Source organism: Danio rerio, chromosome 7 (assembly GCF_049306965.1).
Source record: "Danio rerio strain Tuebingen ecotype United States chromosome 7, GRCz12tu, whole genome shotgun sequence".
NCBI classification, from domain to species: domain Eukaryota; kingdom Metazoa; phylum Chordata; class Actinopteri; order Cypriniformes; family Danionidae; genus Danio; species Danio rerio.
The window spans coordinates 23,925,168-23,950,711 of NC_133182.1; the positions used below are offsets into that span (position 1 = coordinate 23,925,168).

The window sequence follows — 25,544 nt, forward strand, 5'->3', positions numbered from 1 at the left end:
GTTCAGGAGTTTCATTTCGGTTGATGTGACCAGTGGACCATGTGTGATTGAGGTATACTAGCTTCTTGACAAGATGCCACCACCATACTTCAGGGAAATATTTTACCGTATTGTAAGTATTTAGTTAAGTGATTGTCATTGAATTGTCTCTGGTGAAGTCAGAGTATAAGTCATAATTCAAAACCAGAAATTGGGTCAAATTTTACTAATTTCATTTGGAAATAATGGAAAACTAATAGTCCTAAATAAAATGAAAGATTTATAAGTAATATAAACATATATCATATTCTAATCACTCCACAAAATTAACTGTATTCAGAACAAATAGGAATAGAAAATGTTTGAATAAATAATCAGATGTATATTGACATTAACAATATAAAAATACATAGTTTATTATCAATTCAAATCCTAAATAAATTTCAAATTAAAGTGAAAGCTTTCTTTAACCATTTAGATATGTATATATACAGGATATGTGTTACAGTCACCAGCGATCTAGCTACTGCGGATCGCTGGAGAACTACAAATCTGCCACCAAACAAACTACAACTCCCAGCATGCACCACACACACACTGATTCCTGATCCTGACTGAGTGCAAACGCACACAGCTGAAGCTGCTCAAAAAATCCATTACATTGATTATATATACACCACACATGCACACACACACAGTGCTGAGTCTTGTTTTACCTGTAGCATCACGAAGCGTTTCTCCTTGCTTTGCAGTGTTTGATTATTTGCTTTGTTTATTGATTTTTGATGATAGCCGCCTGAACCGATCTTTCGCTAGTGGTATTTTTAATGTATTTCTTTGGAACAGCTTCAGCAAATAAACAATTGAGCAAATTGAGGTATTAAACACCAAATTGTAGAGTTGAGGTTTCTAGTGATTTAGTGAATATGTGAGTTCCAGACTAGCATGCAGAGATAATGGTTTGAATCCAGGGTGATGCAGCTATAGATGTTATGTAATATATGTTAAAGATGTTTTTAAATGCTCTGTTCTTGTAACGCGTTTTGTTTTAACATTGATCTGACATCCGAACAAACACTTATACAATAAAAATGTCTTGTTTTGGTCATAAAAAGTAACGTTAAAAAAAGCACATCAAGTCAAAAATACAAGAGAATTTGTGTAGGTCCAGAATTGAACTTGGACCATTTGGAGCATAATTACTCTGTGTACACCCACAGTACACTGCGCTACATGAGATTGTCAGTCAAACTCAGATTCACCATGTCTCTAAACGCTTCTAAAATGACTGATGCTTTGAATCACTTTAGCCTTGTGACCTGGTGTTTCGTGAAACACTTTACTCACATGACCTGGGTTTTTCGAATCACCTTAGTCACGTGACCTTTCGAGTCATGCTTCAGTGCAGTGTTTCAAAACACTTGCACTTTGGGATCTCAACACTGTGTCGAAACGTCAGTATCACGTCAGGCATCCCTATTTCGCCGGTGATTCGACTACTCTTTCAGATTGGCCCGCATGATACTGTTTGCTCCTGTGTTTGACCATTGCCTGTCTGACAATTTTCTGTGTAAGAAAGACGCTGCCATTGGATCCTCACCTCCATTGAACAGTTGAATCAAACTAACTTTTGTAGTAATCTCAACTTATATCAATCAAACTGACTAAAAATATAAACTTTGTATAACTTAAACATTTAGTTTATTTCCTGAAAATGTATATAAACAAGTAAAAGCAACATAAAAATATTTGTTGTCTTGACTTTTTGTCATTAAATTTTTTTACAATGAAGTATTGCCATGCAAATCTCAAACATCATTTATTTCCCAAGACATCGTATAGTAACAGCAGGTTCCAGATCAATAAAATGTAACTTATTATCTGAAAAATATGGTATCTATAAAAAAACCTGCCTCTATACAGCTTAAGACCAGAAACAGGTTTATGTATGCGCATTTGTAGACAGACTCACATGGACTACAAATTGCTTTCTCACTGACCTCTTTTACATTGAGAGTAAATCTCTTTTTGTTCCAGCAAACACTCTTTATGTAACAGACGTGTTCAAACACTGAACTGTGGGTCCCTCTTTCAGCAATAACTGCAGATTACATAATGTAGCTCTACACAGCCAGGTTCACACATAATACAGATCTCTGAAGAAAACAAACACATGAATAAAATTCTTCTCCTTTACTTTTTAATGTCTATGTATTTTTAAAGACTGTTGCATCCTTACTGGCCTTTTACAGACAACCAGTTGCAAATAGGTAAGGAGAAAATAATTTTGTAAGAACTAAAGTGATAAATTAACAACAACAACAGTAGAATGCCAATATGTCCCACCTTGTTGTGATTGGTCTCCAATACACTGCTTTACAGAACAAGGAAAACACAATGGTAACAAAAAATGTGAATGATTGAGAGGAAAGCAAAAGATGGCACAGGTGAACTTTGTCCATGTACTGTATATCTAGTTGGGAAAAACGTGTAACAGCACGAGTTAATTAAGATGTGATATTAACCTGTACATGTGCACAGAGAACAGAGGAAGTGAGAGAGAACAGAACGCATGTCTGAAAGAAAGGACTGGGGAGACGGCGAGAAAAAAAGGAGGAAAAGGTCAGTAGAAGTCGGATTAGTCAGAGTTGAGTCTGAAACTTCCTAAATGCTACGCGGTTTCGATTGGCACCATGAGGATTTCAGAAAAAAACACACCGGAGCAGTCCGAAGGCCTAAAACAGCGTGTCATCAGTGCCCTGCTGTACTGCAGTGGAGAAATGCAACAGTTACACTCTCACATGCAGGGTAAGAGACCCTTACTAATACATTACACAATATTCAGAACATAATAATATACATAATGCACTACTTTTGCATGTAAATGTACTAGAACAGTACAGCCTACAAAAAAAACTACTACGAAAATCTATATGTACTTATGTATATCTTGTTTAGCGCAACAGCTGTCTGTCATAATTGCTACCATATTTTCTAGAATGCACATATTTGATTTCTATGGATAAAATCTGAATGTTATTAAAAGCTATTATGTTATTAAAACGTTTTATAGAATAAACTTTCCTAAATCATAAGGATATGCCAGTGCATATTAAACCAACAACTTACTCAAAAATTACAATTTTAAGTTATAATCATTTAAAACACATCTTGCTTTATTCTTCTGTGAAATAAAAACTAGTATACATAATGAAAATGACTGATGAGTATGGTTTTCAAGGCAAAATGTGAAATAAATAATAAAATTTTAATCAAAAAAACTCTCATGTGCCATCAGATTATGTGAGATATAATTAGATTTATGAGGCCTGGTTGCTTTTATGGAGTTTTTAGCGCAAGTTTAATTCATATTCCTGAAATGAAGATAGATCATATCATAAACATCTTTTGCAAATCACATAGAAAAATTGTACAAGTTTGAAACAACAGTATCCATAACTTATATAAACCTACTTTATACTCTACCCGACAAAAGTCTTGTCACGGTTCAACAGATGATTCATTTGAAAAATCTACCATCTGCCACTTTTCCAAATGACCAACTAGAAGTCAAATTATTATTTGCTGCTCTTACAACTGGGATCGACAACAAGACGTCTGTCAGGCAGTGTATATAACGTTCTTCTGGATTTTTAGAAAAACACTTTCTCCATTTCGTTCTCTAATTTGCTACGTTCTCTCCTCCAGATAAACCCTACCCACTGCAACTGGCAGAGTGGTGTTTGCGTGGGATCTCACGGGTGATTCTGCTGAACAATCCCCTGAGTGGGGCTGTGATTCTGGCAGCGCTGCTGCTGGAGAGCCCCTGGCAGGCTCTGCTGGGGATGCTGGGCCTTTTGGCCTCTACCTTCACAGCTATAATCCTGGGACAGGATTGGTAAAGAATTACTAAGTCACACATGCAGAAAAGCATATGCATAGAGCAAAACATGCACAAATTATTGCATACTCACTCAGGCATCGATGCATGAATAAAACACATGTTTGGAGAAAGTGCAAAAAAATACAAAAACGTGTATGAGGAATACTGTGAATGAAACAGCTACACAAACAAACCTCTGCAGCATGAACTGCTTTTGCAGCTGGGGTTTAGGTGAACGATGGTGGGACAACAGCTGGTGATTTTAGCAAATAATAATAATCCAAAAAAATATTGATGTCTGTGTTTGGACAGATTGAAAAGGCTAGTAAGGGGAAAATAAAACTTTGCTTACTTTATTGACCTTCGATTGATTCCAAACTTTTATATGTTTATTTCTTCTGTTGAACAGAAAGAAGATATTTAGAAGTAAATGATAACAGATAACCGCTTTACTTCCATAAAAAGAAATACAAATATTATAGTAGTGAATGATTAAAGGTTTTCAGCTTTCCTCAAAATATCTTCATTTGTGTTCAACAGTTGAAAACACTGTCTGGAAACTCATTGAGAGTAAATATTGAGTATCTTATTTTGTGAAACAGAGGAAATATACACAAATAACTTTTTAACAAGTGAAGAGAGAGTAAATGATGATAGAATTACGTTGATCAATTACCATATTACATTGATGGCAACTGCATTTAGCGATCTGCCTCTTGCGTTGCTTGTGGGCAAAAAGTAAAAAACAACACAAATAAAAAAATCGTATTAAATAAATCTATAAAAAGCAACAACGCTTGGGGAAAGCGTTGATCATCATCATTATCATATGCCATAGAAGCACAAATTAAGTGTAAAAATGTAAACAGTGTTAATCTACATTGCATTCATGTATGTAATCCTTAAAAACAACTGAAGAATTAACATTATAAATTGATGCGGTGGGCCTCAAAACCACTGGGATTTGGATCCTATTCTGAATCATAGGTGCCTTTTTAAGTTTGTAAGAAAATAAAATTTACCATGTTGCACACATTGGTATTCTTTAGGTAAACAATTATAAAAACATTATTTTGGTAATCTTCAAAGTCTGACCATTTGCTTCTACTTTTGGAGAGGCGGTCAGTTTGACAGCTTTATACACAATATTTTTAACCATGCTTTCCTTACCGTTATTTGCTATGAGGGAATGATTGTGAAGAATAAAGTCCCATCCCCATTTAATATTTAATTTCAGTTGGAAGTACATCAACACACTGGAATAAAAATCTCAACAACTTCTGGTTCACACAGACTCTAAAGGTGGAATATTTCATAACATAGACATAAAATGAATGATTCAATGAATTCAATTTTAAGATCCTAATTAATAGCAAAAAAAAAACACACATATCATCTAATTTGGAATGAGAAACTCTTCTTTGAGAAGGATTCAGGTGTAGAAAATTGATTGGGCTTTTTTATCTAAACACTAGAAGGGAAACATATGCTGATTTCAGTTTACACACATGACCTAACCTGTGTGTATGTGCAGTGAGGAGGTGTCCAGTGGTCTTCATGGTTTTAATGGGATGCTGGTGGCTCTGCTGATGGGTGTGTTCAGCTCTGCTGGAGACTGGTACTGGTGGCTCCTGGTGCCTGTGTGTCTTGGAGGAGCTGCAACGTAAGTCCAAAGTAATCCATATTAAGTATATTATTAGATTTTTTTTACTTGTCATAAAATCCAATAACCAACATGTATCTCTCATGTCTTAGAACTTTTTTTTCCAGTAGTCTGGCTCCAATTCTGGACCACTGGGATTTACCAGTGAGCGTCTTCCCATTTAACACAGTCATTGTACTGTATCTGGCCTGCACCGGCACTTCCAACCCCTATTTTCCAAACTATCCTGCCCATCCACCAGGGGCGTCAGAGAGCACAAACCAAACCAGGCTCCATGTTCCACAGGTGAGAATGAGGCTGTGTTCTAAGTCTCCTACTACTCGAAAAGGTAATATTGTGCATTTGAATTAAAATTTATTGCACGATGGTTAGAAAACTACATTCTATATAGAATAAAATGGAGTCAAACCTGGTACTAGTGCGGTGTACCTAATCAAGTGACCTATTAAGTCTTTAAGCATTTTGGTGCTGGTATGAACAACCACTAATTCAACAATCTGAATATTCTCAAAAGACACTCTAAAAGTTTAAATAAATAAATGATTATTTACAGTATTCAAAGCGCCCACAATACGCTGTACCATGCGTGTTCATTATTACGACATATTGAATGACTGAATATCATCATATGTTTACGTGAGAAGATGAAGTGAATGCAAAAACATGATGAAAATAAAAGAGATGAAAACAGTGAATGATGCAAAAGGGCCATTCATGTTCCTAAAATATCTACCCAGTCATCTTGCTGAGGTTTTATTGTATTCTCCCTCTCTCATGCCACTCATTCACTGCAGCTTTGCCTTTTTATTTGCCGTCTTCCTGTTTTGCCTCTCTAACCTCCTTTGTCCTCACACACAAAAGTCTGTTGTTTCCTCCATCTGTCTTCATCATCTTTCCATCTCGCATCTCTCCTGAGACCTGCGTGTATGTGTTTAGATCTTTTATGTCATGATGATTCTTGTGTTTATTGCATTACCCTGGCTGGCTGAATGGCTGATCTGCTCACTCTGGCATGCACAATAGCAACTTACTATTATGGGCTGTTTATAGCACACATATTTATGCACAAGTAATGTCTGGTGCTATTAACATGTCTCCATGGAGACAGCTTGATTCAGAAATGACGGGCGAATGGGGAAGAAATTTTAAAAATGAAAAAAATACCTTTTCTTTTTTTACTTCACTTTCATGAAAATTCGATGCGAGTAAAAATCCCATTAAAGCTGGCTTGTTTAATTTGCTCATAAAATATAGGATCAGAGTCAGCATTTGATAAAAATGATGATAATATAGGAAATTATCTATATTCATACTGATTTTGTTTAATCAATATGCTTGTGTATTACTGAAATCTGTTAGCAGATACAAACATTTAAAAGTGTACATCAGTCTCATTTTGGGAAATGGAGTGAAGACATTTATGAGTCAAGCAAATTGCTCATGGCTATAAAAATAGATTTGTCCTTCCTGTTACAATATAAAGTACATCAGCATCAGAGCAGGAAAGAAAAAACATTTATGAGCCCTTGTCATATAAATTGCATTCGATTTCTGCTCTACTGTTCAAACATGTGGAGTTTGATGTTATAAAAATTTGTGCAGCAAATCATACATCAAATTAAAATGTGACAGTTTATATATATATATATATCATTCATTCTCTTGTCAGCTTATTCCCTTTATTAATCCGGGTCGCCACAGCGGAATGAACCGCCCACTTATCCAGCAAGTTTTTACACAGCGAATACCCTTCCAGCAGCAACCCATCTTTGGGAAACATCCACACACACACACACAATGGACAATTTAGCCTACCCAATTTATCTGTACCGCATGTCTTTGGACTGTGGGGGAAACTGAAGTACCCGGAGGAAACCCACGCGAACGCAGGGAGAACATGCAAACATACAAACGCCAACTGAGCCGAGGATCTTATTTATTTTGTCTACTCTAAACTAATACCCAGTGATGTGAAGTAATATATTACAAATACTCAAATGACTGTAATCTAATAATTTTTCTCAGAAATTTGAAATTTACTAAGTAGTTTTAAAACTGTGTACTTTTATTTCCTCTTGAGTACATTTTTAGTGCTGTATTGATACTTTTACTCCACTCTGTCCTTCAGCTTACAGTCGCTACTTAATTTTTTTCTTGTCTATGGGAATTAGAAAAGTCAGTCCTGCGAGTCCAATCAAATCACACATATAAGGTAAATCGCATCATAACGAACTGCTTCAAGACATGGGCGCTTTATAATTGCAGCAAACTGTTTGGGAGCATTAAAAGTGTCAATAAAGATCAAAATCTTTACACGCATCGGCCCAGAGACCAGAGTTTAAATGCATGTCACTGATGAGAAGATGATGATGGATGTTTACTGTACGATGGCCGAAATGGCCTTAAACACCCAACAAACACAAGACGTCATCATGACACCAGATTGATGTTGTACCCCATGTCGTGGGGACAGTGCATTTGGTTTGGTAATGAAAAAAGGATTGACATCAGAACCCAACGTTAGGCCGACAACATCAATGTCCAGCCTAAAAGCTACCAAATATCAACATCTAATGATGTTACAGCTTGACGTTGTGTGGACGGTACCACTATGACGTCTAATAAATGTCAATATCTGACATCTATATGACGCTGGTTTTAGATGTTGGCATGATGTTGAATTTTAGTCACTTTTTAACAACCTAAAATCAGCCAAATATCAACATCATTTGATGTTGTTATTGAACATCCAAATATCATTTTCCTTAGATGCTGGCTAGACATTGAACTTTGGTCACCTGACATCACAACCTAAATGTAACATAATATTAACGTATTATGACATTGTGTGCCTGCTGGGCAATAACTAAATGCACTACAGAACATTTACAAACATCCAAAAATAACATGTAAATGCATAAGCTTTTTACAGCATAATACTCACAACTAACTCCTCTTGAGTACTTTTAAAATGACTACTTTTTACTCCTACTTAAGTAATACTTACAACAGATACTTTTACTCTATTTGCACTACATTTTTAGGCAAGAAATGGTACATGTACTTAAGTATGCTTTTTCAGTACTCTGTCAACCACTGTTAATACCTTAAATGTAGTAACAGGCCTCATGTGCTGTTGTGTTTGCTGTTCTCATCAGCTTCTGCAGGGGGTGGTGTTGGGCGTAGGGCAGATCTTTGCCTGTGAGACTCTTGGTCCATCTCTGCTTATCCTGGGCGCGGTTTTCATCTTTTCACCCATTCTGGCCATCAACGCCCTCCTTGGGTCTGTGATGAGCACTATGGCAGGTAAGCCAGAAACAAACAAGGAATATCTAGGAAGTGCTAGTGCAGTCACTAGTGAGACTTACACACTGCCTGGAAGAACCAAAAAACATTTTTCACAGTTATGCCTTAGAGCAGGTCTGAGCAACCCTGTTCCTCGAGATCGACCTTCCAGCAGATTTCAGTTGCAACTCCTATCAAACACACCTGCCTGTAATTATCAAGTGCTGTTCAGGTCCTAATTAATTGGTTCAGGTGTGTTTGATCAGGTTTGGAGCTGAACTTTGCAGGAAGTTCGATCTCCAGAAACAGGTTTGAGCACCACTGCCATAGAGAATTTATTATTATTTTTTTTTTGGCTCAGTGTAGAAGCTATCAGTGAAAAGGTCTTCAAATAAGCATCTTTGGCATCACACATCCCTCACTAAACTGCACTTTTTGGAAAAACATACAAAGAGTAGCACCTGCTTCTTACCTTATGGATTAACAGAGAATTAGCTATGTGTATGTAAAATACAAGTCACGTGACATACAATTCCCTTAGATTTAAGCAGATTTAGTTTGTATGTTCTGAATATACAGGTATGTACAACAAAAAAACTGAAGCAAACCAGAGAACAGGACAGGCACATAAATTTCAGAGAGAGAGAGAGAGCAGTGACAAGAGACAAAGGACCACCACCCCAGTCTGCACAGAATCGTCACTGGAGTGCTTAAATGACCCTTATACTCTTCTGATTGGTCCACTCGTGAAAACTCCACAAGCCAATCGGAACACCTAGATTTTAGAAGAACAGCAGGCAGCAAATGAAAATGAAAAGGGGAGGAGGAGGGAACAACAGAGCAGCACCCCCAGGCACACAACACCCCACCCCTGTCAAACATTATACCCTCAATAATAATGCTTGTACATTCAAAAGAATATGGAGTTAGTTACGCTCTAGACAGTGCATCAGCGATCACATTGTCCACTTCTTTCTTGTATCGTATCTCAATGTTGTATTTTTTAACCACTAAAGCCCACTGCATCAGCCTTTGATTCAGGTTGTACATTTGACACAAGAAAGTGAGAGGATTGGATAGGAGGTACACCCAACAAATACCTTAAAATGTTGTAACGCCAACAACAACAGCAAAGCCTCCTTCTCAATAGTTGCATAGTTACACTGGTGCTTATTAAACTTCCTAAAGAAAACACTTATTGAATGGAAATCTCTTCTTTATCCTCCTGCAACAACACAGCCCCAGCTCCCACTGCGCTGATATCTAACTTAAATGGAAGAGTAAAGTTAGGAGCTCTTAACACTGGTGAACAACAAATTAACTGTTAGATCCTTTCAAAAGCAGCCTGACTTTCCGCTGACCAAACAAAAGTCCTTGATAGGCTAAGTTGTTTAGCAACAGAGGAAAAGTTCCTACAGAAACGTCTGTAATACCCTGACATACCCAGGAACCTTCTTAACTCTAGGGCCTTAATTCACTTTTTTTCATTGTGCGAAGAACAGTTTCACAATAAAGAACTGTTTTACTGAGAAACTTTTGTAGGATTAAAAGGTTCCATGGATGTTATAGGTTCTCCGTGAAAACCTTTGATTTTAGAATCTTTTATTTTAAGAGAATACACTCACCCCCAAATGTCATTACTAGATTCTATAGTCTATAAGTGGGAAAAAAATGTCTTTAAATAATTCAAATGATCTTCACACTAAAAATAAATGGCTTTTTTTTTTTTTTTTAAGAAAAGTTTAGAACAGAAGCTTCTCTGAGGAACCAAAAATGTTTTTTTTTAAGTCATCATTGCATAAACCCTCTCTGGTAACATTTCTTTGTAAGAGTGTATCTCAAAAGTTTCCTTAGCTCAAGAGCTAGAATAAATGAAGAATGAATGAAGCAGATCCCTGAGACCAAAAATCTCACTCAGAATTTCTCATTAAAATTTTAAAAGATGGAATTTTTAAAACAATGTCATTCAGACTCAAGATTTAAGAGCTTATTACCATATTTATCTCATATTTACATAAACATCAATATATTATTTTAAAGGGATAGCTTACCCAAAAATAAATGATAAATTCTGCCATCATTTGTTCAACATTTTTTTTTTTGATCACAAAAGAAAATATTTTGAAGAATGTTTGAGACCGGAAACCATTGACTCTAATAGGGCAACATTTATTCATTTTCCTTTAGCGTAGTCTCTTATTCATTAGGGGTTGCCACAGCAAAATGAACCACCAACAATTCCAGCATACGTTTTGTGCAGCAGATGCCCTTCCAGCCACAACCCGGTACTGAGAAACATCCATACACTCTCACATTCACACACTAAGACTAATTTTTACCTAATCAAAATTCACCTATAGCGCATGTCTTTGGACTGTGGGGGAAACCAGAGCACCCGGAGCAAACCCACAGAAACACAGGGAGAACATGCAAACTCCACACAGAAATGCCCAACTGGGAACTGGCCCAGCCGAGACTCAAATCAGTAGCCGCATTTCCACTATCAGGCCAGTGCGAACCAGGGCTTATATCGGGCCAGGCCGGGCCAATCGCCCGGGAGGTTGAGCAGTGAGGCCGAAATCATGTCGCGTTTCTACTGTGGGGCTAGTAGCGACCTTCCTGCTGTGAGGTGACAATGCTTTCCACTGAGCCACTGTGACACCCATAAGACAAACAAACAAAAACTCAAACTGGTTTGAAACCAGCAAAAGGAGAGTAAATGACAATCTAGAACTATCCCTTTGACAAAACGTTGAATGCCTTTGAGCTTTAAGGAGACAAATCGGAGTAAATCCAGTTAATTTTCCTTTAGCGTGTCTCCATGGTGGTTGGAAAATATTTGAGATAGAAACAACATGCTTGAATGGAGAACGAATCAGATATTTGTGGCTAAATCTTGTTTGTGGTTTAATGCTGAGCGTTCTGGCCGTGTAGCTGTGATTTACTCAGCTCAAGCAGGCTGCAAACAGATTTCCTCAAACGCCCACTATGCAGAAGACCATCATTTGCGCCTGCCGCTTGATAATTAGCCAGTTTTACTGCTGCGTTTCCCACCCTGAGACTGAGAGGTGTTCTTACCCTGCAACTCATATATTTCTCTCCCTCTCATACATTTCTCTATTGCTCTGTTATATTATACATACACGGGCATACAGAAACATATGAGTCATCGCAGACACAAAGACACTACCGAGGAGGGGTAGACTCTGTCTGTTTGTGTGTGTGTGTGTGTGTGTGTGCATGTGAGGTGTAAGACCAAAGTAAGACACCTTATTTCCAGCACATCACCCACACACATCATACACACTGTTTCGTTTCATCCCCTGCAGTGTGAATCACACTCCCAAACTTCAAAGCTCTCATGTAATATTCCATAAAAGAGTCTTTGAGATTATCTGAGACTCACAATGTGTGTGTGTTTGTGTGTGTGTCTGTGTGTGTGTATGAGATGGAGACTGTTGCTCTTTCTAGTATTGAGGGGGTTGATTTTAGAAAGGAAAAACTCCTTTTGGCTTTCTCCTTGTGTCTGTGTGTCAGCAGAACATTGAAATTTAATTTGGAAGGGGTTCAGATTGTTAGGGGGTTTGAAGTGAGGGAGACAGATGGAGAGAGAAGCAGAGAAGGCAGTGCTGGATTATGGATGGGCCGGTGCAGTGTTTCAGACTGTCAAGAGCCTCCAAAACCTCAGGCAGAACACACTGAGACTGATGAAGAAAGCTGAACATCACCAGGGCCCTCACACTTACCCCACTGTTCAAAAGTTGGGGCTTTAGTCAGGTTTTACTGTTTTAAAAGTAAGAAAGAAAGAAAATCTTACCTAAATTCAGCAAGAAATCTTTTATCCATTTCTTTTTTCAATATTTTCAATGTTTTTAAGCATTTCAAGAGTTCACACTAAGCTGATGATTGATTATAAAGCGTGTTTGGCATGCTTTCCTGGGAGAGAGCCCTGAGCTCATAATATCCACGAGCCCGGGGCTCCCTCCCGTTTGCCAGGCGAGAGGGGAGTTTGAGCTCAGGTAGATCTCGAGAACTCCCCTGCTGTAGTAGCTAATGAACAGATAGTGATTGCTCTTAAGAGATAAGTACTTACTAGGAGCATGTCTATGGTGCTGATTTGTATTAGTCAATTAACTTAAGTTGCATTTTTTTGGATGCTGGGAAGAAACCAGGCGACCCGGGGGAAACCCATGTGAGCATGGGGAGAATGTGTAAACTCTGCACAGAAATGTCGGCTGGCTTGGTAAGGACTAGAACCAATGACGTTCTTGCTGTGAGGCAACAGTGCTAACAACTGGGCCACCGTGCCACCCATCTAGGAAAGGAGGAGGAGTAGGGGTGGAAGGAGGGATTTTTCAAAACGAAGATGGCTGTCATATGGAACTGGTATTTATAGTGGCTTAGAAATCGTCTGATTGGTGAATCATAAATTGAATAATGCAGAGCTGGCTGCAAACAATCATAAGCGTGTGATCATCTCAATATTAGTCTATAAATAAACTTCACCAAATTAGCAAACTAGAACTTATTATTGAAGAACCATTAAATGTTAAAATGAATACAAGTTTATGTGTATTTTTAAAGGTGGCCTATTATACAAAATTCTCTTTTATAAGGTGTTTAAAGTTGTGTGGCAACAGTGTCACCCATCGTAATTTTTTTCAGTCATATATAAATGGACAAAAAAAATGTCGTATCTGTGTCTGTTTTAATCGCAGGTTTTGGAATTGTACCCTCGTAATAATTACGAGTATGCTCTGTTTTCCTTTACGTTATTATAATTACAAATGCGTGAACTTTATTTACGCACAATAAAATTATGACAGCGATTTTATTCCATACTTTTTAAAATAATTATTGTTTCAAAGCAGATTAACAAAAGTTGCACATTATTAAATTGCAATCAAATTCAGAAAGTTAAGGTTATTAGTTACGATTTTATAATTACAGATGCATTAATTTTATTTATGCACAAAATATTTATGACCACGATTTTATTCCATTAAAAAGGTGCTATCCGAATAAACAAACAGAATTTAAAACATCTGAATGCATGTCAAAAAAAACACATTTTATAACTTTAGTTGAGTATTTGAACAAAATATTTCTGTAAGAAGATTCCACACACCTGTGTTTATTAGTCGTGTTTGTAAATCTTGTTTTATCAGCAACCGCTATGGGGATTTACTGAGATTTTGGTGTATTTGTATTTTGGAGTTTTACACAAGAGGGCCCTCTGGCTTTCAGAGAATATTTAACACTGATCACAGAACCATGCTTCCAGGACAATATGTGCATGACAATTGCAGTTTAGCTTGATCACATTTACGTTTCATTTCGATTATTGTGCAGCCCTATGTATGTATTTTTTTTTTTTATCAAAGTCAGCTTTATTCTCAATTCAACCACATGTACAGGACATACAGAGAAGCGAAATTGCGTTACTCTCAGAACCTAGGTGCATATAATATTAATACATATAATATTGATACAAATTTTTTAATTTTAAAAAGAAATTACAACAAATACAAGTACTCATATAATATAATCTAAAAATATATTTTAAAAAATTGTAAACAATATGGGTGTTTAATTGGTCATTAATATGGGTGTTACATTGGTCATTGTTTAGTTGGACATCAAACCATTTTAAGGACCAAACTACATTTTGCAGCAAAACAACAAGTATTCCTGACCAACGGCAAAAAAACATATCCATGTTCCAGAAGGCCTCAAAAGAATTCAGATTCTGCCACATTTTACTCGCAAAAAGTCCATTATCCATTGTCAGTAGTGTTTAGATGCATAAAGAAGAGCTCACACACTAATCACTTTCAAATCAAGACACTTTTGTGTTTGTCAGCCGTGCAAGTTCACAAGACCAACTTGTATAAAAGCAAAATCTATCCCTCAAAACTTGCAAGCACAAAAATTTCTATAGGAATGATTAGATGTTAACTACAATAAGTCCAACACTGTTCCTCACACACACACACACACACACATACATGCTGATCATTCTCCTCGCCCTTAAATCAATACCACTCTCTTCCCTCCACTCATCTTACCATCCTGCTCTTTTTTCATTGATTAACGGTTCACTCTCTTCTGAGCGGTGTAGAATTTCTCTCTTACTACAGTGTGAAATTACATCTGTATTTTACGAGAGAGAAGCCTACAGAGAAAAAGTCGAGTCTCATTACTAGATTGTACTCTCACTCATATTGTACTTGAGTTCTTCCCAATCACGATCAAGTTGATGTGCAGATCCTGTGCCTGCTTGTCTTGTATCCTAAATAATGCTGAACGTGTTGATTGTCAGCCTCATAACCTGAAACTAATTACATGAGCTGTTTTATTTCCTGTTCAGTCTATTGGCGGCTGATTAGATTGTGAGATGTGGAGGTTTTTAATCAAAAATTAATGCAACCTTGCAGTGGATTGAGGAGGAGGAGATGAGTTTAAATGAGTAGAATGATATTTTGATAAAAAATTTCATTCATTCATTTTCTTTTTCGGCTTAGTCCCTTTATTAATCCGGGGTCGCCACAGCAGAATGAACCAACCAAACGTATGTTTTTTTTTTTCTGTATTTACTTCATTACAGAGTAATTTTTATCTGTGTAGTCCAGAGTAATACATTCAGGATAAAGCCCATAGTAAATAATAATTGGGTTTTAATCTCCCAGTTTTAATGCATATTTTGAAGTTAACGCATGAGAAACGAGAGATGGAAATACCCAAAAATTTTGGAAGAAAGGTATTTTTGGCTAACTAGAGGTGATTTTTGATTTGTGCGAGATAGAAAAAAAAGGGTTAATATGATTATTTGATGTAGTGTGATCATTAAGCTTGCATTGTTTACTCTTGGTTGCTAGGTTACCAATACAACAGTCAGCCACTCTAACAACTTGATCGAAATCCTCCTAATTTCCATTTGATTTTTGAGAGTATTCACTTCATTTTAGGACGAAAACTGGGCTATTGATTTTATGTAAACATGTCATTTTCAGCGTTCATCTAATTAGTGACAATTTAAAAATACAAATTCAGGTTAACAACAAAATCAAAAACTTTATTAATGCATGATAGCATTCTCTTTATTATAAGTAAGTGCGCTTCCTGACGTTAAAATAGGATCCAAATCCCTCCTATTTTAGGGCTGACTGCAACATGAAGTATGAGTGTGGTTTCCCCACCCACCGAATTGATTAATAGCCGTGTATTAACATGTCTCCGTAGTAATGCGTATAATAATATCAACAAGAGATTTGCTTCCTTCATGTCTGCCACTGTGCTGTTTATCTGACAAAGCTGGAAACGGAGACACTGACAGGCACGTGGGAACGGTGTGTGGGGAGAACTAGCAATAAAGGCACACACAACAAAAACACCTATATAGGGTTCAGAGCAGAAAATTCCAACATTCTAAAAGGAATAATTAACAATCTGGAACTTGTGACACATTCTGGAGACACAAAAGACTTATCTTAAATCTTGAAAAGGGGTAAAAAAAAAGTCAATAGGATTTTTACTTGCTGGAAAATAAAAACATGAACTGATTCCTACTCTCTGTGTTCTACTATGGCGTCTGCTATTCTCAACATTTTTTTAAAATAATATACTTTTTCTTGTTATTGTCTTTGGGGTAAACAGGCTGTTAACCCAAGGTTTGGTGTGTGTGTGTGAAACATCAGTCATCTTTATTTCTGTAGCATTTTTACAAAGATTGTGTCAATGCAGCTTAACATAGAAGTTCTAGTAGATTGCTGTCCAGTTTTCAGAGTTGAAGTTTAGTTCAGTTCAGTTCAGTGTGGTTTAATTTTCACTGATGAAAGTCCAAACATTCAAGAGCAAATCCATCAAACCGTAGCTCCACAAGTCTCAAACCAAGCAAGCCAGTGGCGATGGTGGTGAAGAAACCAGGCTCAGTTGGGCATGACAATTTCTCTTCTGGCCAAACTTCTTGTGCAGAGCTGCAGTCTAGGTGCTAAAAATGCCAAAAATCATGTATGAATTTCCAGAATTATACGTTTGCCCTAGGAAAGTCATGAGCATGTGACGCAAAATAAATAACCTATAATTCCATTAAAGGTATAGTTCACCCAAAAATTGCAATTCTGCCATTATTTAGTCAACCACTATTTTGTTAAACCTTTATGAATGTCTCACAAAAAAGATATTTAAAAAAATGTTGAGAACCTGTATCCATTGACTTCCATAGTATTTGTTTGTTTTATAATAGAAGTCAACGGTTACAGGTTTTCAGCATTCTTCAACATGTCTTCTTTAGTGCTCAGCACAATAAAGATACTCAAAAAGTGAGTAAATAAAGGGTAAATACAGAGAATTTTAATGCAGTAAATGCACTAAATGTACATTTTGGGGTGAATTCTCCCTTTAATCCAGAGTTAAAGACGACCAAATGTGAAAATGCCAAAGTTTCTTTATATTCTTTTGTCCAGAGATTTTACCAAATTGATACTGTACAGGGACTCTTAATCCTTCCACAGCGTGAAGTGTGGTCCACTGATAATGTGATCTGCTGTTCATGCTGTCCTCTCTATATGACTCATTGTATAAACCCACTGAAGTTTGTACGGGTTCACAAATGATGATCCCGCACACACATATGCACAAAGAGAAGCCTGTAACCATGGTGATGCTGAAAAAAAAGATAGAATTCCCTCTGGGTCATGGATCTTGAGTTTAGGTTACAGACTTGCATAGATATCATATATGACTGCATTGTATTGTTGCATAACTGCATCAGAGAGAGAGAAAAGTGAGTTATGGAAACACCAGAAGAAATACTGTGTGCACTGTGATTCACAGCATTTGCATTGGCGATGAATCCGCTCTCACCCTGACACAGATTCCCTGCAGCATCCAACATCAAGTGCACGCTTGTCTTTTGCTTTTATTCCTCAAATCTCAAACTCTTTCAGTGATACACTAATCATGAAAATAGAAATTTTCCACGTAACGCAATCTGTTTTACAATTACTAAGTCGTCTGCGGATGTTTACCAATTTGCAACAGCTTGAAATATATAAATCTGTCAACAGGCTCCTTATGTGAGAATGCAGAACCATGTAAAGTGACTCCAATGACGCTACAAAAACAACATTTGTTTATAAAAACTGAAGCGAATACGTGAGAGAAAGCGGGAGTGAGCAGACGGTATGAGTCTCATGGGTCACATTGCCTTCCTGTTCAGACGGGAAGAGAAAGCGAGTGATCAGGGTGTGTCCTGTCCTCCCTCCTGCTGCTGATGCCACGGTTTCATCTCAGAGCTCTTTTATTGGCATCTCTTATTGAGGAGCCCTTCGCTATAAAACCGAGAAACATAAAGAGTCCCAAAAGAGCAGTCAGAAAGATGCACTTGTGCTGATGTTCAAGTCAAGGCTCTTTTTTCCTTCAATGCTGCTGAATATTTCAGTGTGTATCCATGTGTATTGCTCAAATTGACCACCCGTTCTGTATGTTAGTGGCTGTTTTGCCAAATTAACTTCCATTATAATAACATTTTTTAAATGCAAAGCCTTGACACCATTTAATCACGCATTCTTGATTGTTGGTGGTTTTCCCTGTTGGGAAGAGATGAAATATATAATTTCTACTGTTTAAAAAATGTGTTTTGAAAAATTTCAAAGCATGTTCCCAAAATATGTGTCAAAATAAGATTTGTCACCAAAAATCACTCCATTTGCTGAAACTCAGAGAAAGATGTGGCTAAATTATAACTCAAAATCACTTCAGAGTGGATGAAAATATCCCCAACAGCACACAAAGGTTAATGAATGTCGAACAAAAGAGTATATAAAAATGTATTTAGCCTTTTTTCTAAGCTTTTTTAAAGAAATGTTCAATGATGGTTTTGTATATACTATACAGATCAAAAGTTTGGGGCCAGTGAGAATTAATTTATACTTATAGGGATGCATTGCTATGGAAATGTTGGTCGATACCTACTGTACACTGTAAAAAAAACTTGCTGCCTTAACATTTTCAGTTGAATCTAGCTTTTCTAGTCATCTCAGCTTACATCAATCAAACTGACTAAAAATATTAAGTTAAGCTTTGTGTGGTTTAAAAGTTGTAGTTGAAATCTGATAAATGTATTAAAATAAGTTAAAGCAACATATAAATATTTATTGCCTAGGCTTTTTGTCATATTTGGGCTTTTAGCAGTGACATTTATAATACACTGAAGTGAACTTCAACTGGACTTCAACTCTGAAAACTGGACTGATGCGGATTCAGTTTACTAGAACTTCTATGTTAAGCTGCTTTGACACAATCTACATTGTAAACACGCTATAGAAATAAACATGAATTTAATTTAATTGATTTTTTTTTTTACATATAATCAATTTTTATCTATAACCAATCAGTGCACTCTTAGAAATAAAGGTACGAGAGCTGTCACTGGAGCAGTACCTTTTCAAAAGGTACGTCAGAGGTACATATACCCAAATGCACCTAAATTTCCCTTTAAATCACCAATATGGACTCTTCAGGTACAAATATGTATCTTTTGAAAAGATTCTGCAAAAGTGACAGCCCTTGTAACCTTAGTTCTGAGAGTGTAGAAACATTTGTAAGCCAATAGCCAATATATAGGCAGATTAAAAAGTTAGGACATCCTTTGAATTTTCAATTTTTTCTTATCAGGACATCAAAAATTCATCTAATTTAGGCAGGTCTCGGCACTGCTAATCAAAATGCTATTGTCCTCTCATATAGAAAACAAGAACTTTTAAGGTTTACGAAACCCTCGAGTACTTTTTTTGAGATTTTAACAGATTAGTGTGTGTTGAGCATCAGTTACGACAATGTTAGCACCTGTTAGCTTTAATTGTAGGAAAAATTTTTGAGTATTTGTCAGCTAATTTCAGGTTCTGGGTGTAAAATGAGTTTTGGGGCGAGATCAAAATCAGTGACGTACTGTAGCGCAAAACTGCAAGTGCAAAGATGACGCGTCAGTTTCTCATTATTATTTATAGCTGAATTTTCTTATCCTATGAGAAGAGCGGGCTTCTTAATTATTCATGACTGCAGTGCATGTGCTTTCCGAAAGCAAGGCAGACCTGCCAGTGCCAAGCTGTGAGACACGGACCCGCGGCACACAGTATTTAGCCGTTCATTAAGGGTCGTTTTCCCAGAGATGGGTTGCGGCTGGAAGGGCATCCGCTGCGTAAAAATGTGCTGGATAAGTTGGCAGTTCATTTCACTGTGGTGACCCCGGATTAATAATGGGACTAAGCCGACAAGAAAAAGAATCAATGAATGAATGAAAGAATGAATGAATGAAATGCAAATGGTCGGCCTCTTAGGATCAAAGCATAAAAGGGGCAGCTTCAAAGAGTTAGAAAACATTATTTGTGGGGTATTTTGAGCTGATACTTCACATACACACTCTGGAGACATCAGAGACTTATTTTACATCTTGTGTAAAGGGGCATAATAGGTTCCCTTTATACCATTACTACTAAAAGTAGATCTACAGGCATCTGAATCATTCTATAGCTAGTAGACAGACAGACAGACAGACAGACAGACAGACAGACAGACAGACAGACAGACAGACAGACAGACAGACAGACAGACAGACAGACAGACAGACAGACAGACAGACAGACAGACAGACAGACAGACAGACAGACAGACAGATAGATAGATAGATAGATAGATAGATAGATAGATAGATAGATAGATAGATAGATAGATAGATAGATGGATGGATGGATGGATGCCTTCTGGCAGAAAGACAGTATCATAATGGATTATCATAAGGTCCCCACAATTGCTTAGGTCAAATTTAAGTACATTTATATTTACAAACAGCATTGCTGAGTAATATAACTGTATCTTCCTAAGCCTTGCTTGCTTAAGCAAAACGTAGAATATGAGAAACCGTAAATAAGAACTCTCAAGAGGCATGTTTATCAAATAGCTTCTAGCTGTGAAGGAAATGCATAAGAAAGGAAAGAGAGAGAGAGCATTAGGGAGAGAAATAAAAGAAAGCTCTAGGGAATGGTGGGCGGATGGTGAGGTCTGAAAGCTTGGACAGGAACCTAGGGGCAGCAACTATAGACTAAACAGTAATGAATATACACTGCCACCTACAGACCACAATCAGGGCTACAATTAAAATCCCAGACAGCAAATATTATTCTCTAAATTCCCTAGTAAAACGTCCAATTAAACCAATCCAAAGGAGAAATTACATCATACCAGATATATAATACCTCCTATATGCAGTAATAATATTAACATACATGTCAAACTAATGGGTTACTTGCTATCAACGCAACATGGATTTTAGAGTTGCTCAAAAAAGCATGCTAGCCTTACTATTTCTGTGATATGTAAAATCTGTTTCTTCTTTGCATGTGCAATTATGGAGGAATAGCCAATCCTGTATCTTTTCCATTCATCTCATAGCCTTGGCTCATGTAATGTGATGCTAATAATATTTACAGAATGATCACTTACCAGAGAAAAAATAAAACTATGAAAGAATTCTGCTGTCAGTGTTTTTATCATTCACCAGCTAAAAAATAGTTTGCCAGTCTTTCTTATCATCATAGTTGTGTTATATGGACTCTAATATTGTTTCATAAATTAGGAAATTCAGGGGAACATGGTGGCGCAGGGGGTAGCACAATCGCCTCACAGCAAGAAGGGCCCTGGTTCGAGCCTTGGCTGGGTCAGTTGCCATTTCTGTGTGGAGTTTGTGTTTTGCGTGGGTTTGCCCCACAGTCCAAAGATGTGGTTTAGGTGAATTGGGTAAGCTAAATGGTCTGTAGTGTAGTAGTAAGCTAAATTGTATGAGTGAGCTAAATTGTATGAGTGTGAATAAGAGTGTACGGATGTTTTCCAGTGATGGGTTGCAGATGGAAGGGCATCCGCTGCGTAAATTATATGCTGGATAAGTTGGCAGTTCATTTCGCTGTGGCGATCCCAGAATAATAAAGGGACTAAGCCAAAAAGGAAATGAATGCATATTAGAAAATTCTTTTGAACAAACTCTTTGTTATCATACTTGGTGTGAATGAGTCAAAAACATTATTTTAAGCATTTATCCAAAACCCATTTCACAAAACTTCAGGATGATAGAAATGCTAAAATGCCAATCGATTCCAGGACAAACATATGTTCTCCTTGCAGCATTCTGTTGCTGAATTTGGCTGTGTCTGTAGGATTTTCTGCAGGTTGCTAATAGAGCCGGCTACACGAATGTAAAATATATAAATATTATGATGGCTGACAAATCAATTATTGTTTAGATTAATTTGTTATTATAGGTTTCATTAATGTTTAAATGGAGATGTGACATTAATAATCTTAGCAATTCTTTTATTTGAAAATACTTTTTGAAAAACTCATTTAATTACCATCCATTCGTACAAATGTAACTGCCATTATGAAAATTAACCATGGTTTAATTATATTACCATATAATTAATTTATTTACTTTATTTTATTTGTGAATTTATTTTTTATAATATGTTTTCCTACAATGGATAAACTATTGTTAGTTGAGGAATGCCGTGGTTAATTAGTTGTTGCAATAATTAATAATTAAAATAATTAGTTATTTTTATAAGCTTTGTTTTGGGAAGGTGTAATAAATACTTTATATGTAATACTCATTCATTCATTCATTTCCTTCTCGGCTTAGTCCCTTTATTAATCCGTGGTCGCCACAGCGGAATGAACCGCCAACTTATTCAGCATGTTTTTTACACAGTGGATGCCCTTCCAGCCGCAACCCATCTCTGGGAAACATCCACACACACTCATACACTACGGACAATTTAGCCTACCCAGTTCACCTGTACCGCATGTCTTTGGGACTGTGGGGGAAACCGGAGCACCCCGAGGAAACACACGCGAAAATGAGGAGAACATACAGACTCCACACAGTGTCACTCCGTCAGTGTCATCAGGATGAAAAGTCCAGAGACCATTGTTAATGAACAAGACAGTCAAATGGCTTTGCCATGTTTTCATTATGACAATTTATTCTGTCTTTTCCAATGCAATAAAGTCAGATTTTGGTGACACTTCATGAAAATGTTTAAGACAGCACTATATACTGTTTGCACAGACATTTGAAAACTACAGCAAAGTTAGACATCACTGCATTTAGTGAGGTATCTGAGTACAAGACACTGAATATGTATGGTTCACATTTTTACTGCATTTGCTTTTTACAATTCCAATTTATTCACAGCATTGTGCAAAAGAATAAAAACACCCTTATTTACAACAAACATAAACTTCCTTTGGGTAGAGCTGTGCACAACTGTACATATCGGAATTTAACCTACAACATATCTGTAAATCATTCATGAAATTGTTCAATTTAGAAGAAATTTTGAGGAACAAAATATTTAAATGTTTTATATATATATATATATATATATATATATATATATAATTAGCTTGACAGATTAGTAATTACTTACAAAAAAGTTTAACTAGTTGTCAATAGTTTAACATTTTAGTAAGTAATTACTCTCAAGTAATGAAATGAGAACTATTAGTTTTATATGGAATGACTATTAAGCATTAACAAGTTTAGTTCATTTTGACTGACATGACATAAGCAAATGATGTTAGAAAACAGCAGAGTTGTATAAAAGCAATTGATGCATGTACAAAAGCATCTGCAATTTGTTGAAAGAATTGAGAAACTGCTACTATAATGTGCACAAATGACTATTTTGAGAAATGCATTAACTGTTGTGTAAATGTAAATAGTGTTGTAAGAAATGCACCAAAGCCACTAGAGAAATACTAGTATACTAATATAACTAAACATTTGTTACTAATTACTAATTAAGCTCTCTCTCTCTTGCCCACCTTTACGAAAAAATAACCATTAAATATTGTAAAAACTATGTGTAAATAGTCTAAAAGTGTGAAACTATGGTTAGTAGTTTTAGCAAAATGATAATAATTTGTGGTTGTCATGTTTATACAACATCAACAAAAAATGTTTTATTTTTAGTATATTTACATTTCGAAAGAGTAACGTTACGTTACTTTTTCAGCCTGAGGCAAGTTTATCTTGCTTTGTGGTAGTCATGGCTGTTTTTTCCCCTTTTAAGAAAAAAGTCCAACAACGACACATAAATAAAAACAAACCTGTCAACGTGAGCAGTTGTTGGCCAGAATGCAGGCAATCTTCCTGACTAGAAAAACGACAACTCATCATAAACAACCATATGAGTCAACAACTGTATGAAGTCAAGTGCTCTTCGTTTCCCCCTGCAGGTCTGTCTATGTCAGTACAGCACGGATTTCTGTATTCTGGTCTATCAGGCTTCAATGGGGCTCTGGGCTGCATGGGCGTTGGGGCGTTTTTTATATTTAGTTGGAGAACACTTCTCTTATCTGTTGCAAGTGGTGAGTAATCCACCATCCCCTCCTTTGTAGCATTACTTCATTGCTTACTTGCAACTAAATTATTCATTCTTTCTGCAGCCTTGCTTTCAGCTTACACAGACATTGCCCTGAGCAACCTGTTAGGAGCTGTGAGTAGACAAATACACACCTATAAACAGTCTGTCCTGCTCACCCTCTGGGTTTGAGCTCTGCATTCAGCTGGTGTTTGTCTCTTTCTCCCCTCTTGGACAGGTGGGTCTCCCAGCAAGCAGTTGGGCTGCTACTCTGATTGGCACTCTGGTACTGTTGCTGACAGGCAAAAACCTCAAAGAACACAGAATCCCCACTGGAAAAGTAACCTCACCTGAGATGAACTTGCGCTCACATAAGGAATGGTCTGCAACCAATACAACTACAGCTGATGTATAGTGTTTACATATGTATGTATTATTTATAATATAACAGTACCCAACTGTGAACGCACATAGCTTTTTTAACATATAAAATGCTTTTATTCAGCAAGTGTGAATTTAATTGATCAAGTAAAGTAACAAAAATGGCTTTTATTGTGTTACAAAAGATTTCTATTTCAAATAAATGTTTTTTTAAATGTTGTAATAAGAATACTGAAAATGCATTTAAGTTCTGTCCTTTTGTCCAATTTTATATTCTCTAAAACAAAATCATGCTAACCATGTTGTTGTTATAAACGTATAAATGAATTGTATTTTCATAAATATTAGTAAATTTCAAATAAAGTTAATTAAAATTAAAAGAATAATCTGCTGTCTTATAACAGAATAACATTTTGGGAATTGTAAATGTAAAAAACGTAGAAACTATAAAAAAAAAACTTTAAATTGCTTTTGTATACATATATAAAATATTGTATTATGTAAATGAACCATGTGTCTCTGGATATATATACACTCACCGGCCACTTTATTAGGTACGCCTTACTGGTAACGAGTTGAACCCACTTTTGCCTACAGAGCTGCCTTTATCTTTCGTGGCATAGATTTAACAAGGTACTAAAAGTATTTCTCAGAGATTTTGGTCCATATTGAAATGATAGCATCACGCAGTTGCTGCTGATTTGTCGGCTACACATTTATGATGTCACCCATTCCACCCCATCCCAATGGTGCTCTATTGGATTGAGATCTGGTGACTGTGGAGGCCAGCTGAGTAAAGTGAACTCATTGTCATGTTAAAGAAACCAGTCTGAGATTATTCACGCTTTATGACATGGTGCATTTTCCTGGTGGAAACAGCCATCAGAAGATGGTTACAGTGTAGTCATAAAATGATGGACATGGTCAGGAACAATAC

The 25,544-nt window shown here is 36.6% G+C and overlaps 1 protein-coding gene across 3 annotated transcripts; it reads left to right on the forward strand.

Annotated features, from left to right (window-relative positions):
* On the forward strand, nt 1-24,773 carry si:dkey-183c6.7. 3 transcript variants are annotated; one of them, XM_073908384.1, is made up of 10 exons: nt 2,076-2,249; nt 2,362-2,426; nt 2,521-2,787; nt 3,688-3,877; nt 5,397-5,525; nt 5,618-5,810; nt 8,684-8,831; nt 24,102-24,233; nt 24,312-24,361; nt 24,465-24,773. In XM_073908384.1, the coding sequence occupies exons 3-10, from the start codon at nt 2,673-2,675 to the stop codon at nt 24,639-24,641; spliced, it is 1,134 nt and encodes a 377-aa protein (XP_073764485.1). In that variant the 5' UTR covers nt 2,076-2,249; nt 2,362-2,426; nt 2,521-2,672; the 3' UTR covers nt 24,642-24,773. The 3 variants fall into 3 exon arrangements, with proteins under 3 accessions (XP_021333463.1, XP_073764485.1, XP_073764486.1); XM_021477788.2 differs by lacking the exons at nt 2,076-2,249; nt 2,362-2,426 and adding an exon at nt 1-112; XM_073908385.1 differs by lacking the exon at nt 2,362-2,426 and having other exon boundaries at nt 2,085-2,249.
* Nucleotides 24,774-25,544: the final 771 nt, after the last annotated feature.

Excerpts from the sequence above, each read along its gene's own strand:
- si:dkey-183c6.7 (XM_021477788.2), top strand. The coding sequence starts at position 2,673 with ATGAGGATTTCAGAAAAAAACACACCGGAGCAGTCCGAAGGCCTAAAA. Across the intron at positions 5,811-8,683 it reads CCAGGCTCCATGTTCCACAG|CTTCTGCAGGGGGTGGTGTT; the intron begins GTGAGAATGAGG and ends TGTTCTCATCAG. Across the intron at positions 8,832-24,101 it reads TGTGATGAGCACTATGGCAG|GTCTGTCTATGTCAGTACAG; the intron begins GTAAGCCAGAAA and ends TTCCCCCTGCAG.